Genomic DNA, 17,589 nt, shown 5'->3' on the forward strand with positions numbered 1-17,589 from the left:
ACCGCCTGCTGCCCGCCGGCAGTCCCGAGCCTGCCATTTCGTGTCCTGTTCTCAAATTTGTTTTGTTTTTGTAAACGAGTCATCGCACACACCCAAAGCCCCCAGTCCGTCTCTCCTCGAGGACCAGTAGTGATTGCATGTGCTGCGATTGCTGGCAGGAGCCCACTCAGCCCTCTAACTCAGGCCTTCCTGCTCAGTAATGCTGTAGGTAAGTCCAACACTCATTTATAATGGGTTTGTTATCCCTTATTTTCTTGTCCCACAAATATTTTAGTTTATTACAACCTTAAGCTTTTAGGTCTCACACATTTTTATTTTATTTTTCTCCTGTAGGAGGCCTTGTGCCAAACACGCTTGTGTTGAAATAAAACCTTGGATTGTTTAGTGATGGGACTATGGCATAAGCAGGAGCTGGCCGAAATGAGAGGACAGAATCATCTGTACTTCCTCTCCTGCGGTCCCAGCCATGGCAGGAGTGAGGATGGGCTCCTCCAGAAATGCACAGTCCACCAAGGCAGCTTGGGTGCAGTAGGGCCGTGGCTCCTCCGACAACTGGACCACACAATGGAGAGAGCTGCTGAGGTAGCATTGCCATGGCTTGTGAAAGTCAAACAGCGTCTTGGAGGCCTCCCTCCCTCCCCTTACACGCCTGGCCTCGGCTTCTGTACAGCCATGCTGAGTTGGGCTCTTTCCTCCAGGTTTGTAGTCTCAGCACTGAGAACTTAGACTTGGCCTGTGATAGTTCGGACCTGCAGCTTCTGGGACTGCCATCTGCATAATCATTGATATAAAAATCCATATATAAATGACAATCTTTTCAGGATTTGCAACCAAATTCATGCAGTTGTATTTCCCTTCACCTCCATCTTTTCTCTCCTACCAGAGTAAAAAATATCTTAAACTCCTCCAAAGAATCCAGAGCATGCCGGAAAAAGCTGAAAGAGTTATTTAGCATGGGCACTATAGCGTATTTTTTCTTAACCCAAATCTTGGAAGCTACTGAGCTCTTAGACTTTAATTAATACAAAGGAAATCTGAGGCAGATATTTGGTATGGGAGAGTTTAGTTTTCAAATGCAGTGATTAACAAAGTTATAAACAATCTTACGAAGTAATGGAAAATAGGAAATACTTGTAAAGAGCAATTCTGTTGATTTGCATATGATATATATCATCAAATACAGTTCCACACTGCATGGTTAAGGATGTTATCAAATACCTGTATTTATTAATGAGCTACTATTGATAAAAATATGATTTTATAACAAACAGACTGCTGTATAAAAATAATAAAATCTACCGTTGTACACTCACATAGGCATGTAGTATGCCTAGCACGTAATCCACTATGCCAGAAGACAAGGGTTATTAGTAAATGGGCACATTACAGGCAAAACAGTCTCAAACTAGGCAGTTTAACTTAATTTATTGCCAATTTAAAAATAACTTTTAATTTCTGATTGGACTGTTGACAAACCAAAAAGACAACTAAGCAAACACTTAGAATCATAGAACTGTTTGTGTTGGAAGGGAGCTTAAAGATCGTCATTGGGAAATGCATTTTTTCCCCTTTCTTTAGTCCAGCACCTCTTTATGCATCCAGCTTTGTCTTCACCATGTGTCATACTCAGTCCTTCCCAGTGCTTCTAGTAATGTGAATGGCAGCAAAGAAAGTTGGTATCTGCATGTAATGTTTTCTTTTTGCTACTTGCCTTTCTTACCATTTTTGTCATCTTTTCCACTGCTCCTTCTTCCTGATTTGTTTCCTATACGTCGATCTGAGTTAAGCTTCAGCACCTCAGAGGTGTCCCAGCCTCAGCCTGAATCGCTCATTTCCAGCACTGCATATCCAGCCATGTCTCCAGTTATTTTCCCTTTCAAGTGTCACCTCTTCTATGTCTCTTCCATTTAACCTGCCCCTCAGCTACTGCTCTTTTCAAACATTACTTAAACTTGCAATTCTTATGAAACATGACTGAGGTGAAGACTGAAGTCTCCAGTTGCTCTGAAGAAGACAAGGCAAATTATTTGCTGTAAATCTTTATTTGGAAGAGTAATAGACAATGTTAAATTGTACAGTGACCTCCTAAGAACTAATTAGAACAAATTATGAATTACTATTCAACTTAATCCTATAGCATCCTACCTGAAATAAAAGTATACCATTAGAAATAAAATGCATACACGATAAAACAGAGTGTACAGTCAGAGGTAAATGGTTACTGCAATAGGAAGTTGCCAAAAGAAATATATTTTGACTAGGGAGCAGTCTGCGTTATATAGTATACCTACTTTTCCACATTCGCAACTGAAAGAGTTGCAGTACAGCAGGATGGGATGCTGCTTTATTCTTTTTCTTTTTGTCAGTAATTTTTACTAGCCTTCTTCTGAGAAGTCATTTATTTTTGCTTGTCTCCTTGCCTGACACAAGGAGCAAAGAGGACTTGCAGCTGATAAAAGATCTATCCTGCAGACCTTTCTCAAGAAGTTAATTGCATCGAACTCCTCCAGTTGTCATGAACTGCATATAGTGAAAAATGCTACATTTTGCACACTGCCTCCTCCCTGCTGAGTAGCAGAACTTCATGTTTCTGGTGTTTCACATCAGTATACTTTATTGTTTTTGGAACATTGATTGTCTCCAAACCAAGCAGGTAGGTTTATACACGAGAAAGCCAATGCAGTCAATGATAATTTAAAGTATTTAAATGACATATTTTTTGCAATAAGTGAACTCGAAGGAACTCATGAAATTTATAATGAAAAGAAAGTCCAAAATGTATCTTTTTGTTTTTTAAAAAGCAGTAGCAGATCCACCACAAAAGAATAAAATAAATTTAAATTGGCTTCAAACAGGCTTGTTTTTACTATGGAGCAAGAAATAGCTGCATCTTGAACAATCATAGATTTTGTAATGCCCTGGGGAAGTAAAAGTGCTTCTTTCATCTCACAAGGTGCACATTTTGGTTATTAGTAAAGGCTTGTAAACAAATGCATGACATTATTCAAAAGTGCATAATGAGAAAAGCAAAAAAAAAGTACCCACAGTGCTTTGAAACTAAAATAGCTATTTATATTCCTCTTATGCTGAGATTTCACCAGGTACAAAGGAGCATAAGGAAATGTTACATGATGTGTGATTTATAATATATATTCCTTCTTCTTACATTATACAAAAGTATGAGGATAGTGGTGAAGCATCCTCCCCTAGAAGTAATGGCAAAAAAGCTAACAAAGCAGGGTTACAAAGAGTCATGGCATTTAAATTCCATCACATTTTCTAAATATTGTTTTTGTTTTCTAAATATTATATTTTGTAATTTGTTATAAACAAATATATATATATATGAAAATGTCGCTCTTGTTGTTTTAATTATAGACTTTGTATGTTGTATGCCAGGAGACCAGCAATAGAAAAACCAAGGTAAAAAGACACTCTTTGTATATTTGGGCCATTTTTCAGTAGGCATGAAAGAGCGGGCTGTACTGGTATCCTAAAGGTTTCATCGCTGCCATAGTTTACATAGATAACTGTACCCTCAGCTCTCCCATCTAAAGGAAGCAAAAGATCGTGAACTGCCTTTTCCTTCCAGATATTTCCTTTCTGCCAGAGGGAATTCAGTTTTTGTTCTGGAAGTGAGCTAAAAAGCTGGTCTATCTTTCTTTTGTGAACAAATCTGTTCAGACCACTGCCTTTTGCAAGATAGAAATGAGCCAGAGGTTGCTTGGAATGATGCACAGTTCCATAGAGCTTTTTGAAAGATTCACTTAGGCGCATAAGATAGTATTCCATCTTCCTGGAATCTTCATTTACTTGTTTTCTATTTTCAGGCCAGAACAACAAGGAGGCAAGAAAGAAAGGCTCTACACAGTATGAATTTGGTTCCACTCTGTCCAGAATACTTAGAAGTCGAATTCTCAGCTCTTTAAAATGATGTAACTCAGTGGACTTAGGATTAATGCAGTTCAGAACAACATTTGCCAAAATAAAATTCTGTTTTTCTTTTAGTGTTGATTGTGAATTCTCATCACACAAAAATGCATATGCATATACTATGTCTTCTATTTCTCTGTCATCATTGCTGTCATTTTTGTGAAGGTATGCCAAAAGTCCAGAAAACGAGTCTATTTTGGAAGCCTCCACCATCTTTCTGACTGCTTCTATTTTCTGAGTCAAGGGCCTCCTTAAGAACTGTTGACTTCTCAGTTGATCAATGTTCCAATCACAAAATATTTTTGTGTATTTGGTAAAGCATTCTTGAACCTTTCTGTATATGTTTGCTTCAGTAATTTCTTTTTCATTAATCTGTGTTTTGAAATACACAAAGTAGCCTTCAAAAAAATCAAATGCCCTTTTCAAATGTGATTGCAAATTATTTATAAAGCTGGAATAACGTTTAAGTACTGCAAACATTTCACTCTCTATGTTTAAACCACTAATTTCTGATAGATGCTTTATCATGTTTTCTCTACACTGCAAGACTTCCTTGCTGATAAAAGGAACAAGCATAAGGACATCAATAATATAAAGACCAGTTTCTATCTCTCCCAGATAACCAGAAGTATTGTAACTTTGAAACTTTCTTTTAAGCTTTTGACTCTGCGCACGTTCATTGTCTTCATTTTCAGCTTGCTGCTGAGATAGTCTGAAAGCCTGTGAAGCGTTGTGAGCAAGATCTAGCAAATGTTCCAGTTTTTCAGCTGTTAAACTTTCACTCTTTACTTTGTGGTCTACCCAGTTTCTTAGCTGACTTTTAAAGACTCGACCTAGTGTATCTGATATGTATGAATTGTGTGGTGCTCGCTGCTTGGCTTCTTTGGCCCAGAGTAAAGCTAAGTCAAAATTTTTTACTTTGATGCAATAGTATCTTGCTAAGACTTGGCAAATGAGAGCATTTTTCTTAAATCTAGTGGAAGCTTGTCTTAACACACTTTCCACATTAACAGACTTCTCTTCTCTTTGAATGGCTTCAATTAAAGGGGAAAACAACGTATCTAACTCATCACCATGTTCTTTGCGCTGTCTAGTAATCAACAAGGTTTGTATGTCACAGATAAGTTTGTTTTTCTTTAATGAAGTCTCATAAAATAAATAAAATAAATCCTCATTCAATAACTGCAATATAATTTCACTTTTAGACAAGTCATAGGTTATCTTAAATTCTGTTAGGCAGGCACATGCTATCAATTTGTGAACAATACGTAGACCTCGGTATCTTGTGTGTTCCTGTATCTGAACATACATTAGAATATTAGAACAAATTCCCATTTTTTCTATCAGTCTGTCTTTGTTGCCAGTCTCTCGAGAATTAATTCCCAAGAATTCTTCACACAGTGATATTGGAAGTGTAGATGTTTCTACATAAGAGTTTAACAATGTTAGATAGTAAACAAGTTGTGCTGGTTTAGAGGCTATATTCAAGTTATGCAAGGTTTTTTTTACCACTTTTTCTATGTACTTTGGATCAAAGTTTTCCTTCATAATCATAAATGAATAGAAATTGTCAGGATTTTTATGCATCTTTTCAATATCCTTTAGTTTCTGGTCAAAGGCTCTCTGCTCTTTTTCAGAAAGAAGCTGTTTCAAAGAAATGCTATTTAAGGGGTTGATTGTGGAACTTTCATCAGGATTCTGAGATCTCATACAGTTTAGAATGATCACTAAAGGATTTACATACGGAATGCATTTTTCTGTTATAGCTTCTTCAATTTCTTTTTGCAGAAGATAGATGTTTTCTTGATCTTCAAAATCATCCACAAGAAGTAACACTGGTAAATAGCCACTGTTGTTATTTGCTCCATAGGTGACTAAAGTTGTCAGCTGTGTTCCAAAGTTACCTGTTTTGTTTTTCAGAACGGCACATCTGAATTTCTTTCGGAGGTTCCAGAGGATATGCATAGCTAATGTTGTCCCACCACAGCCAGGATGGTGGTAAAGGTTGACAGTTTCTACAGGTGACTGATTAGCACAGTTTGACAAAGACAAAATTAGATTTTCAAGGTTTTCGTAACGATCCCTTTTGATAAAAACTGATGTATAATTTTCAGAAGAAAAATAAAAATTCCACCATGACACTTTACCACCTCGATAAAAATCTTTTTCCTTCTCTTTCATGAATTTTTTAAATTGTTCTTCATCCTTCTCTATCTCTGTGTCCTTGCATTCATTTTCACATAGGATTTCCAATGCTTCTACAAAATCTTCTTCCTTCTTTAGGACAGTGGTAGAACCACCAACAGATGGCAAAAGTCTTTTGGAAGACTTTGTCATTGATTTTGCTCTTGTGATAGTACCATTTACCATCTCCAGGGTTAAATTAGAAACACATTTGTTTGAAAGTTCTTCCTCTTTAATACCTCTAGCATGAAGAAGATCTTTCCACCGCTGGTATGTAGCTGTACCAATGCAAATGCAGACCATGTCTTCTAGTCCCTTTAATTCTTGGTAAAATGTAACAAATGTCTCAGTAAAGGGATCCAATGGATTTTCCACTCGGGAAAGCAAAAGAAACACTACTAAAAATTTTCCACTCTGCTTTACATCCTTGTGTGAAAGAAATGAAATCATTTTTCTGACTTCAGCAGCCCTATCTCGTTGCCACAGAGTGGGATCTAATGGTAGCTCTTTATTGCCTTTTAAGTCTGATCCACCATTGCAGAAAATCCAGTTGGTCTCCTGATGCAGTTTCAGCTTTTCAGCTTGTTCAGCAACTGAACCCACCTTGTTTTCATAATGATATGGGAAGTGAATTTTGGCATTTAAATTTTTTTGATAAGTCTTAAATACACCATTCATTTCTGATTCAAAATCAAAGTCAAGGACAGCCAACCATTTCATTTCCTGTAAAAAGTCTAAGTGTGACGTTTGACTTGGAAGGCATTTGTTTGTTACCAAAATGTAGTAGTCATAATAAGAATCATCTAGCATGTCTCCCTTGCCAGTGAGCAGACTAACTAGCTTTAGTCCTTCAAGTGTTGTCTTCTTTTGCTTTAAGTTATATTCTTCTTCTGCTCTTTTACGAGAGTCTGCTAATGATGTCAAAGTACATGTAAATGTTTTAAATTCTTTTGTACCTTCAATATTTCTGGAACTAGCTCCATCTCGGATGAAGACAGCTTTTCTCCAACCCTTGCTTTTAAAATCATATATGTTAGTAAAGAAGTATTTTGTACCACATATGGAGTTTTGGGGAACTACATCTATTTCAATGACAAACATATCTGATGGAGTTCCATTTGATAATAACACTTCCACAAATCTAGGCTCTCTAATGCAAGCTTTTGCAGTTCTGATGTATTCCCCAACAAAGTACTTTTCAATGTATTTATTAAAATGGTCAATGTAGACTTCTTTCTTGGTAACTTTTATTCCTTCAATTTCCCCATGTGGATTGTCACGCACTCCAAAATGAATAGTGCCATTTGTGCGAGAGTTCATGCAGGCTGAAGCAAACCTAAAGACTTCATTGCTGAATTTCATCTTAATATCCTCTTCTAGGGCATTCTCTGTGTTAGTAAGTAATTTGAATTCATGTGCTGGATCAATGAGATTGAGCGGCCCTGTTTCAGGAACGTTAAGAATATTATGCTGCGTATATCGAGTACCATCACTGAAATTATCAAAAGGATGTGGCATACACATGTTTCTGGTTGGGTGCTGACTGCGTGACTGTGACTGCTCTGCTACATTCTCATCAGCTGTCTTTACATCTCTTTTGTTCTCTATAGGCTCCATTTCAGAATCCTGCAGTATACTGGAGTTCAATGACCCGTATTGCTTGCACTCTTTCTTTGCAATTTTACCATCCTCTTTTCCATCAACACACTGTTCATTGCCTTCTTGTCCCATAGCCTGGTCTGAACTTTCAGTGAGAATGCCATGCTTTTTCAGGAAATGAATGATTTGAACAGCAGGCCCATGAGGTATGCTCATATCCACAAGATCTGCTTTAGTCAACAGTTTCAAAGTAGAACCAGTTACATCTTGGCTATACAAGATTTCTGCATATTTCTGGTCAATATTAACATCTTCAATTAAGAGTTGTTTGACTTCTTCTTTTGTCCACTTTTCAATATGTTGATATAAAGGTAACTTCTCTTTTTTCTCAGTGTTTGCATTTTCCATTCTTTAAGGAAAAAAATCACAGTGTTACTAATACTGATTTATAATAGCCTATTTACTGAACAATTCACATTTTCTTGCTGCTGTCCACCATTAGTTTCTTCATTTGTGTAATATGTCACATGGAATATAACAGTTCAATTAGAGAACATCAGGGGAATGTGAAGTCAGCTCACATACAGGGCATTAATTGCTTCTAAGAGACATACGACTTTTTCTTATAGAACAATTTTATTTGAATCCTCTTTTCAAACTACTTCCATAGCTGACACTACATAAAAAATCCTGACTGATGTCTATTTGTCATCATCGGACACCAATTTGCAGTCATTTAGTTCATCCGATATAAAACACACTCACAACTGGCTATCAAAAAACTTGCAATTTGCTGGAGAAGTAAAATCAAATGCACACAAAGACTCAACCTTTTTTCCTTTTTTCATCCTTAGATGTGGTTAGGTATTCGATTTGTCTAAATAACACTGCAAAGAGACAGTAAAGTAGAAATAAACTGCTGTAATTATTCAACTCTTGCTATTGCAAGTGAAAAGAAGATCTTTTCCATATTACCTTTTCAGTATGTTATGCATTCAAATAAGGTTTCTCAAACAAAATCAAGGAGGTAAGCAGCATTTGTAGAGACGGGTGACAAGTAGGAGAGCATCTTACAATTCTCTTGTCTTAGTAAAAGTGGACTTTTTGCATAAACTTTGTGGAAGGGAAGGGAAGGGAAGGGAAGGGAAGGGAAGGGAAGGGAAGGGAAGGGAAGGGAAGGGAAGGGAAGGGAAGGGAAGGTTTTTACTGAAAAGTGAACAATTTTACTTTATACTTTCAATTATAAATTTTTTTTTTCTGAAATATTTACTTTTTATGGAATTACAGTCAGTTACAGTCATTGCACTAGTGGTAATATTCCACTCCATGTACTTTTCTTGTTGGTAGTGGATTGTTCTTAAGACAAAATAACTTATTAGATACTTTTCTAGTGAAGAAATTTTATGTTCTACCATCCTAGCAAAATTTGTTCTTCAATCTATTATATGATTTCCTAAATTGTATACTTAAATAAGAAGTTTTATATTAAGGTTTATTACAGCTTGTGCTGGAATATTGTTCTTTTCATAGCTTTGGTCTCCTGATTTAACTAATGAACTGTCAGGGCAGAAGGAAAAGCGGGGAGCCGGCTGGGGAAACCTGCAGTTGTCTTTGCTCTTAAGGGACTCTCCCCTTTGCTCTCAGGAGAATAAGGAAAACTAGTTTCTAGTTCTTCAAAATGACATCAAATTTAGGAGTGCAGATGAAGATGAACTCAGTTTCTGTGTCAAAATGAAACTTGCTATCATATACAGTAGGAACTCCACCCAAAGTGTCTGAAAGCTGAGAAATGAAACTGAAACCAAAGTACTTCTCCGACTTGGAGTCTGTATTCAGCCCAGCAGTGTTGTTGTGTCCAGCCATTGCTCCTTTACAATTACAAAAGTATGATTTTGAATTCCTCCAAACTTAAACTTGGTAATGGAGGCACAGTGCACGCCTAACATTGAAACAAATAGGTTTATGTCCTTTTAAACAGTCACTCTATGTTTTAGAGTTTGGAATAACCCCTAATGAAAGAAAACTCTAGAACGGGATACCTTCATTTCCCAGTTTTGATGCAGTGTTTCTAGATTTCATGATACTGGCTAGTTAATGATTTTGACTCACTAAAATATTTTAAAGACACCCTTTTCCAGCACAGTGTCACTCAACCATATTATTGCTGCAGAATACTTTCTTTGAGGACATTTTCCCTGGGATTAATTCAGCATAATTTCCTAACAGCTAGCTTTCATGTGCAAAAATTTAACAGAAGATCTGGAAGAGTTTATTTTAGTAGATTATAGATCACTTAATGAATAAAACAAATACCTCAGAAACATGAAATGGTATCAGACTAAGCCATCAGTTCTTCATAAGATATTCCAATATGCATGTACTTACTGTAACTTCTCTTCTGCAGTTTTCTTTCTATAGTTGTCCAGTAAGTGTATTTTGCTCAAGCAGGAAATGACAACATCTACAATTTGTCTGAATTACTCTTCTAAATTAAAGAACAAAAACAAAACAAACAAAAACTTTAAAATCAGTTCATAAACTTCTGACAGAAGTCTGAGGTCAGAAATAGTAGGAAGGAAAGAAAGAGCATAGATCAGTTGATTCAGTGGCAAAAACACATCTCTGGAGAAGAGGGATATCAGTGAATACAGAATATTTTACAGAATATTTTATTATTCCTTACCTTTTCCTTACACGCTTCTAGTTTACCCTTTCATGGGTATGTCTGAGATGCTGCAGACTGGGCAAGTTAGAAGCTGGGTGTTGCAAAGAAGCAGAAGGAAATAGGTGCAGGGTGTCTGGGAGGTTCAACTTATCTCCTCCCCTTTTTGCTTTCTCTTTTACAAAGCAGGAGATTGCTTCTCTGTTTCTTCTGTTTTGGGAAACCACTGTAGTTCCTTTTAGAAATAAAGAATTCTAATCTAGGATGCCTTTATTAAAACACTTATACTGTACTACCTTGAGCTATTATCCAGAAACCTGTGAAATTGCAAAACATGGAGTAATTTATTGATTATAAAAAGCTAATGAATATATTGACATTCTTAAACAAGTAGAAAACTGGGATGAGGAGAAAAGGAGGGAAATAATATACAAAATGATCTTTGGAAATGTGAACATTCTACATTACAGGCACTTCTGAAGAATCAGTCATGGCATCATAGAATCACAGAATGGCCAGGGTTTGAAGGGACCTCAAGGATCATGAATCTCCAACCCCCTTGCCACATGCAGGGCCAATAACCTCCCCATTTAATACTAGACCAGACTGCTGAGGGCCCCATCCAATCTGGCTTTGAACACCTCTAGGGATGGAGCATCCACAACCTCTCTGGGCAGCCTGTTCCAGTACCTCTCTCTGTGAAGAATTTTCTCCTGACATCCAACCTAAATCTTCTCTCCCTCAACTTAAAACCATTTCCCCTTGTCCTGCAGTTATCAACCCTTTCAAAGAGTTGATTCTCTTCATGTTTGTAGGCTCCCTTTAGGTACTGGAAGGCTGCAATGAGGTCACCCTGCAGCCTTCTTTTCTCCAGGCTGAACAAGCCCATCTCCCTCAGCCTGTCAAATTATTGCATTAATTATCTGTAATTGATATTCTTATTATGGTCTTGAAGTGTCCTGGGGTTTTTAGCATGCAGAAGTGAATCTGGACACCTGCACTTTCTGCTGTGGTTACCCGAGTTGGGCACGTGGTGCTTATGGATCTCCTTCAGTGCCTGTATGGGGCTGCTGAATCACAGCCTGAACCTTTGATTGATCACCTGAGGCGAGCAATGAGTCAGCCATGGGAGCACAGGTGAAGGCAATTCACCTGTGCTGCAGGAAGGGGCGGAGCCTGGCTCCACCTCTCCTAGACCCATTTAAGAGCTGACTGCCAGTAGGGAAGGATCTCTCTAGAGATCTGCTCCATCAGGAGTTCATCTCATGAGCCCAGGACAGGGTGAGTGACTTTCATTTCTCCTATATAAATTATATTAGTCAAGTTCCTGGACGGACGGACGGGGACACACCCACACCCACACACACACCCACCCCCCATCTGTATATTCATTGATTAAAACAGTGCCCCTTCTAGCAAAGAATGGGTTCAGGGGAAGCAAATTTAAGAGAGCAAATAAAACATAAATCTAGTAGGACATTTAACCTTGTTTTTGTGAAACCAGTATATCAGTCTGGCTTGATGGAAGTGGTTGAATTTTTTATGACTTCTCAAAGTGTTCATTGGAGATTTTTGATGAAATTTTGCTCTTCCTGTACTTCATCCTTGATAAGTTGTTCACAAATGTATGTAATGCCAAGAAGTGATGACATGAATCATGCATAATCATGAGATAGTTATTTCTCTCTAGTAAGAGAGGGCTTATAGAAGTCTAGTAAAGAGATATGATTAAATTTTTTAGGTGAACGTCTACAACTCTATACTTTGCATTTGAAAATTTGCAGGTAATGTATTTATGTCAATTGAAAATGGAAATGCAAATATAACCAAAAAAGATTTTTTTTGTGATCTTGAAACTTATTTTCAAATTCCTTTATCAAGACAGAAGACTAAGCTGCGTATTTTTTGCTTTTCATGGGATTATGTTCAGCAAGTAATCAATATGCATGAAATTGTTTGCCATAACTTGAACTTGCCATAATTTGTATCATTTTGAGTGCTGATATAGTTTGAAAGATAATACAGATAAGTTGATTTCCACCTTGCAGATACATGTTTATCTCATTTAAATTCACCAAATATCTGTGAGCCATTTTTAATCTTTCTGCTCTAGCACAGATTTTCCTTTTGATTCCATAAATGCCTTAGCTTCATTTTGAAAATTATAAATCTTTTTAGCATTTCACTGTGACTTATCCACCTCACTTCAGAAAAGTACATGGTGCCCCCATTAATCCCTACTTTTAAGGAACTCCTGGAATCAGCAATGAATAAATTGCCTGGGCTTTATGAAATTCACAGCTTTGATAATATGCACACATTATCCATTTTTGAAGCTTTCACCAAAAACTTTTGGTGATAGTTCACCAAACATGAGCTGCTGGCGGCAGTTACCTTGTCTTCCATTCATTTTATGTCTCTCTTTTTACCAACTGTTGCTGAGGTGCCTCATGTAGTTATACCACACATTGACAAAGGTTAAACAAAATTGCTTTAATGTACTTTTTACTGCTTTGTTCAAATCGAGAGATTTGGTTGTAATAACAACTAACTTTTATAACAGAGTGCATTTAAGTTTTAACTTCTTTTAAAAAAAATTGTTAAGACGACACTGTTTTTCAGTTCTACTACATATTGTCCTTACTAAACATTCCTTGATACACATCACATTTGGCAGCATGTTTCAGTTTATAGTATCTTTTCAAATTGTAATCTTTGAAAGCTGACATGATTTCCTTGTAGTTTAAGCATAGTGTCATGTTATTGGTCTTGACAAAGTCCTCTGACCATTTTTTTGAACACTCTTCTTTCACCCACAGTTTTTCTTTTTCAGGGTTCTGTTTTCTTGTGGAAAGCCAGTAGGTGAGTTGAAATATTATTATGGTAATCACTGTGTTTTATTCACCAAGGAGCAAAAGTGTGTGTTACACATAACACACACATGGGGCAGGTGCAGGAGGTGAAGTTAGCACTGCCCTACACCTTCCCCATGTCTTGGTTTCAGCTGAGACAGTAGGTGGTTTGGTTGTTGCTGTGAGATGGGTGTGTTCCCAGGGCTGCCATGAGGGCAGGGGACGACTGCAGGATGGGTTGCTTATGGCCCATGGGCTGAGGGTTCAACATGCCTCATATCAACCATTTCCTCATAGTTCTTGGTTTATCAGCCAGCAGAACTGATGTTTGGAGTGCCACTCACCCCATGCTTACTTAGCTGCATGCTCTACCTATGCTGGCAGGCAGATGGAGAGCGGTGATGATCTGTGTGATTGAGCTCCGTAGTATATTTGTGCAGATACACACTGCTATGCCTTCAGCTTGTGCAAACGTGCCCTAATTAGCCAGCTTCAGTGCTGGTAGCAGTACAGACAGGCAGCAAGGACCCTTGAGGGCTGGATCCTAGCATATGTTCTCAGGCTGCCCTGAGGTATGTGGCCAGCACTGAACAGCAGGGCCTACCTTGTGTGCCTGGGGATCAGAGGGCTGGAGGAAGCCAAGCTACCAGGTGTGTTGAGAACAAACCTACCAAACTCTGAGAGCTAGGATCCAAGCTATTCAATCTATCAGAACTAGGCATCTTCCTCCACTCTTTTTGTATTGTCATTTTCCAAGGTCCTATTTATTGTTATCTAACTTGAGTTTTCTGAGTAGGTCCCTCCTTTTCCTCCTCTTTTCTTCCTCACAGTCTTTTTATTTCTGTTGAACACTTCCTACATACTAAAAGATTTACTTTTATTGGTATCTTCCCACCAAGATGAAAAAATTCTTAGTCTTCCCTGTCTGATCAAATTTTCTAAACCAAATGATTTAGAAGTCTCATTTATATTGTTTCTCAAAGCCTTACTTCATTTGGCTGTATATTTCAGGCACACCTGAAAGGAATGTTGAATGGAATCTAGCTTTTTAACTGTCCTGGCTTGATGTTTAGAATAGTGACCTACAGTAAGTGAACATACTTGTAATATTGGGTATTTCTATATTAAAACATGGATGGGACCAAGCATAACAGGCTTAATGGACTTGGAAAGTGCTTCAAAGACAGATTTAGAATTGAATATGGCTTGAAAAATATCAAAAGTCAGCAAGGTGAAGTCAAAGAGGAAAGTGGAGTTGTAAGGAAGTTACACAGATGACTCCCAACACCATTCTGTTGTTTTCTCAGGTGAGCTTTTGTGTTGCCTTAGCAAAACAACTTTATTCATTTCTTATGAAGAAGAAAAAAAGCAATACACAAGGTAATTTTTAGAACTGCATATATTGAAATGAAGATCTGTTAACATTACAAAATACATTTCTAAACATGATTTTATTTTTGGTCAGTGTGTGCTGTTGCATGAAGTGTGCTAATTCAGAAGGCCTGTCCTAATATCTCTGCATTAAGATCTGTATGAATTTTTAGACCCACTGTGACAACAGCTTTGTCCCTTGCCCTGGAATGCAGAGCATAGCCTGGAGAGATGTATGTGTGTTATCTTTTTAGGTGGAGCAGGATTTCCATCAACACACTGGTGTTTGCATTGCATGTGTAACTGAACCCTGATGTTAACTTTGTCTTGCACGGGATCCTTAGATATTTAATCTTTTGTTTGTCTTCTAGGCTCCTTCTCTTGTTTATATACCACAGATTCTAATGAAAGAATGATAAGAATGATCTTTTTTTAATTATTATTATTTTGGTCTTCTTCCTAATTGTCTTATAACAAGCACAGGAAAAATTCCCCTTTCCATCCCAAGGGTGCATCAGTTGTGTTCTTTATGATGTGATCCTTTTGTATCAGTTGGCAAAGTGCTCAGAAACATTTGCTGTGGTTCTTTTCTCTCTGGAAAAGCTTTGCAGCCCCACAGAAAGGAAGTGAGGGAGGAGGGCTTCTACTCTGCAGGAACATACCCATAGCAAACTTACTGAGAACGACCTGTTGAAGAAACATTTTTGCATAGCCTGTCATGGACTTAAAATTTTCAGCCTACAATAAAAATTGCGACCTGCACTTGGATGTTTTTAATCATTGTGTATGAACAGCATTCTGCACTTTTTTTCATTTTTAAATAGAGAATTCAATGATATTCTAATAAAGTGGCATTATAAAAAAAAAAAGTTTGGCTTGCTGCAAAAATATTATCATCACAGCCATTTACTTACATAGGAAGTAGCTGTTATAAGTTAGGAAACCTCTTGTAGGAGGCAGAAGAATGAGTGCCCAGTTATACACTGTATTACCTCAAATGCAGAAGTCACCTGGGACATGTCCAATTTCCACATCTGTGAGAACAAGTTAGTGTTTTCTGGTATTATCTCCCTTTCCTTTCTCCTGCTCTCTGTCCCAGGCAGTCACCCAGGACTTCCTGCCATCTCCTGTGGGGAGCCATTGCCATTTAGCTCCCAGAAAGCTGTATGATGCAGATGAATCTATAGCAGTGTGGTGACAGACTTCCAAAAGAATTATACTGAAGAAAGGCCAGAGGAACTATGATAGCTTTTCATTGCAGTAAGGCAAGAAAGAAAAGCTACAGAAAATAAATTTTTAAAAGTGCCTTTTAACCTACTATTACAAAGCAATAGCCTCTTCCTATTCATGGTTCAAGTGATAACTACTTACCTTGCCTTGGTTAAGGAATTGTAAACACATACACAGTACTGTGCTTGTATTTTGTCTTCGTATTAGTGTAGCTGAACAAATGAGTCCTCTGTTTTTGTCAAGGGAGTGGTTAATGAAAGTATGCAGACTATTAACATGAAGTCATTTTGTTATAACTGTGTCATTTTTGGTGAGAAATATCTTTGCTCCCCACCATTTCCCTGCCCACGCTCACAGAGACACCGTACAGTTGAGGCTGGAGGGTACCTCTGCTCAGAGCCTGTTAGAGACTGTATTCAGTTGAGTTTCAAATATCTCCAGGGATGGAGAAGTATCGATGGAATTTAAAACATCTCCATAGCCTCCCTGGGCAGCTGGTTCATGTTTGTCTACCTCATCCTGTCTCTAGCACCACAGACAAGTGCCCGACTCTGTTGTCTCTATGCTCCAACTGGATACTTATGAGCATTGATAATATCCCCTCTAGCTTTCTCTCCTCATCAGATGCTTCTTAATCTTTGTGTCCTTTGCTGAATTGGCTCCAGGATGTCCATATTCCACTTGTACTGGGGAGCTCAGAACTGGGCCCAGCACTCCAGGTGTGAATCAACAGTGCTGGCTAGAAGGGAGGTATCACCTCCTTTGATCTGCTGGCAACACACTTCATAAGCAGCCCAGGATACCTTTAGCCTGCTAAATGGGCTCGTGGAATATTAGCCTGTTACCCTGTAAGAGAAGATTAATGCTTCAAAGCCAAAACAACGTGTCATATCTGAGCATTCTTGTATTAGTAGTTGTGAAAACCCAAAGTAACATACTATAATATTCTTACAAATCATCTTGAAGCTATGTAATACCTGAGTAAGAAAAGACAAAGTGCTACACACCGCTTTATGATTAGGTACAAAAGGCTAGAGCAGCTTTGGCTGTTGTTGCTGCTCCTGTACTCTCCTTCTTCCCCTCTGAGCTCAGACCCATCACCCTACTTCTGCAAAGAAAGCCCTTCTTCATGCTCATCAGTGGACAAATGAATGTATGGTAAACACGGATTAGGGAAGTGCTTATAAAAATGCAGATTATTTTCCAAAATGTGAATCCTTTAGATAACCCCTTACAGCTTCTCTTAAAGGGTGAGCATACTGTATGCTTCTCATTACTAATCCTAATGATTTGCTTCCAAATTAGCTGTTACTACAGTACTTTTTTTTATTATCATTTTTATGTGTGAAGACTATTCAAATTCATGTCATAATTCCCCTTTTGCACAGTTGGCGCTAACTGAAGCCCCCTAATAGCTAACCCTATGTAAATAATATGGAATTTTCCTGTAGGACTCAGGCACTGCTAAAAAGATCCTTGGGAGGAGGATTGCTGGATTTGGAAAGGGACTTGTGGCACATTGTCTGTATAAACAGAGTAAGATGTATTTTGTTTGCCCTGGAGAAGTATAATTGTAATGTATATGTAGCCTATACTAGACTATACATTCTGTAGCTTTCAGAAATTATCTGAATATTACTTGCTCTTCTAGTCAGTGAAAAACAGGCTTTTTGGCAGCAAATAGAGAACCACTTCAAGTGCAAAGGAAATAAAATTTAATAAGAATACATCACTTTGAAAAATATACATATATACATT

The 17,589-nt window shown here is 37.8% G+C and overlaps 1 protein-coding gene and 1 long non-coding RNA gene across 2 annotated transcripts; one reads left to right on the plus strand and one right to left on the minus strand.

Moving 5' to 3' along the window:
* The first annotated feature begins 6 nt into the window (after positions 1–6).
* LOC104911415 lies at positions 7–3,915 on the plus strand. Its single transcript, XR_793899.2, has 3 exons — positions 7–208; positions 334–698; positions 3,831–3,915. It is a non-coding gene; the product is annotated as an uncharacterized LOC104911415 (long non-coding RNA).
* LOC100539660 (sterile alpha motif domain-containing protein 9-like) lies at positions 1,004–10,512 on the minus strand. The gene is made up of 3 exons (XM_010712564.3): positions 10,400–10,512; positions 10,102–10,201; positions 1,004–8,125 (listed from the first exon to the last, which is right to left on the minus strand). The coding sequence occupies exon 3, from the start codon at positions 8,122–8,124 to the stop codon at positions 3,373–3,375; it is 4,752 nt and encodes a 1,583-aa protein (XP_010710866.1). The 5' UTR covers position 8,125; positions 10,102–10,201; positions 10,400–10,512; the 3' UTR covers positions 1,004–3,372.
* Positions 10,513–17,589: the final 7,077 nt, after the last annotated feature.

The sequence above is a fragment of the Meleagris gallopavo genome, chromosome 6 (assembly GCF_000146605.3).
Source record: "Meleagris gallopavo isolate NT-WF06-2002-E0010 breed Aviagen turkey brand Nicholas breeding stock chromosome 6, Turkey_5.1, whole genome shotgun sequence".
Lineage (NCBI taxonomy): Eukaryota > Metazoa > Chordata > Aves > Galliformes > Phasianidae > Meleagris > Meleagris gallopavo.

Coding starts and splice junctions, on each gene's coding strand:
- LOC100539660 (XM_010712564.3), bottom strand. CDS start 8,124: ATGGAAAATGCAAACACTGAGAAAAAAGAGAAGTTACCTTTATATCAA.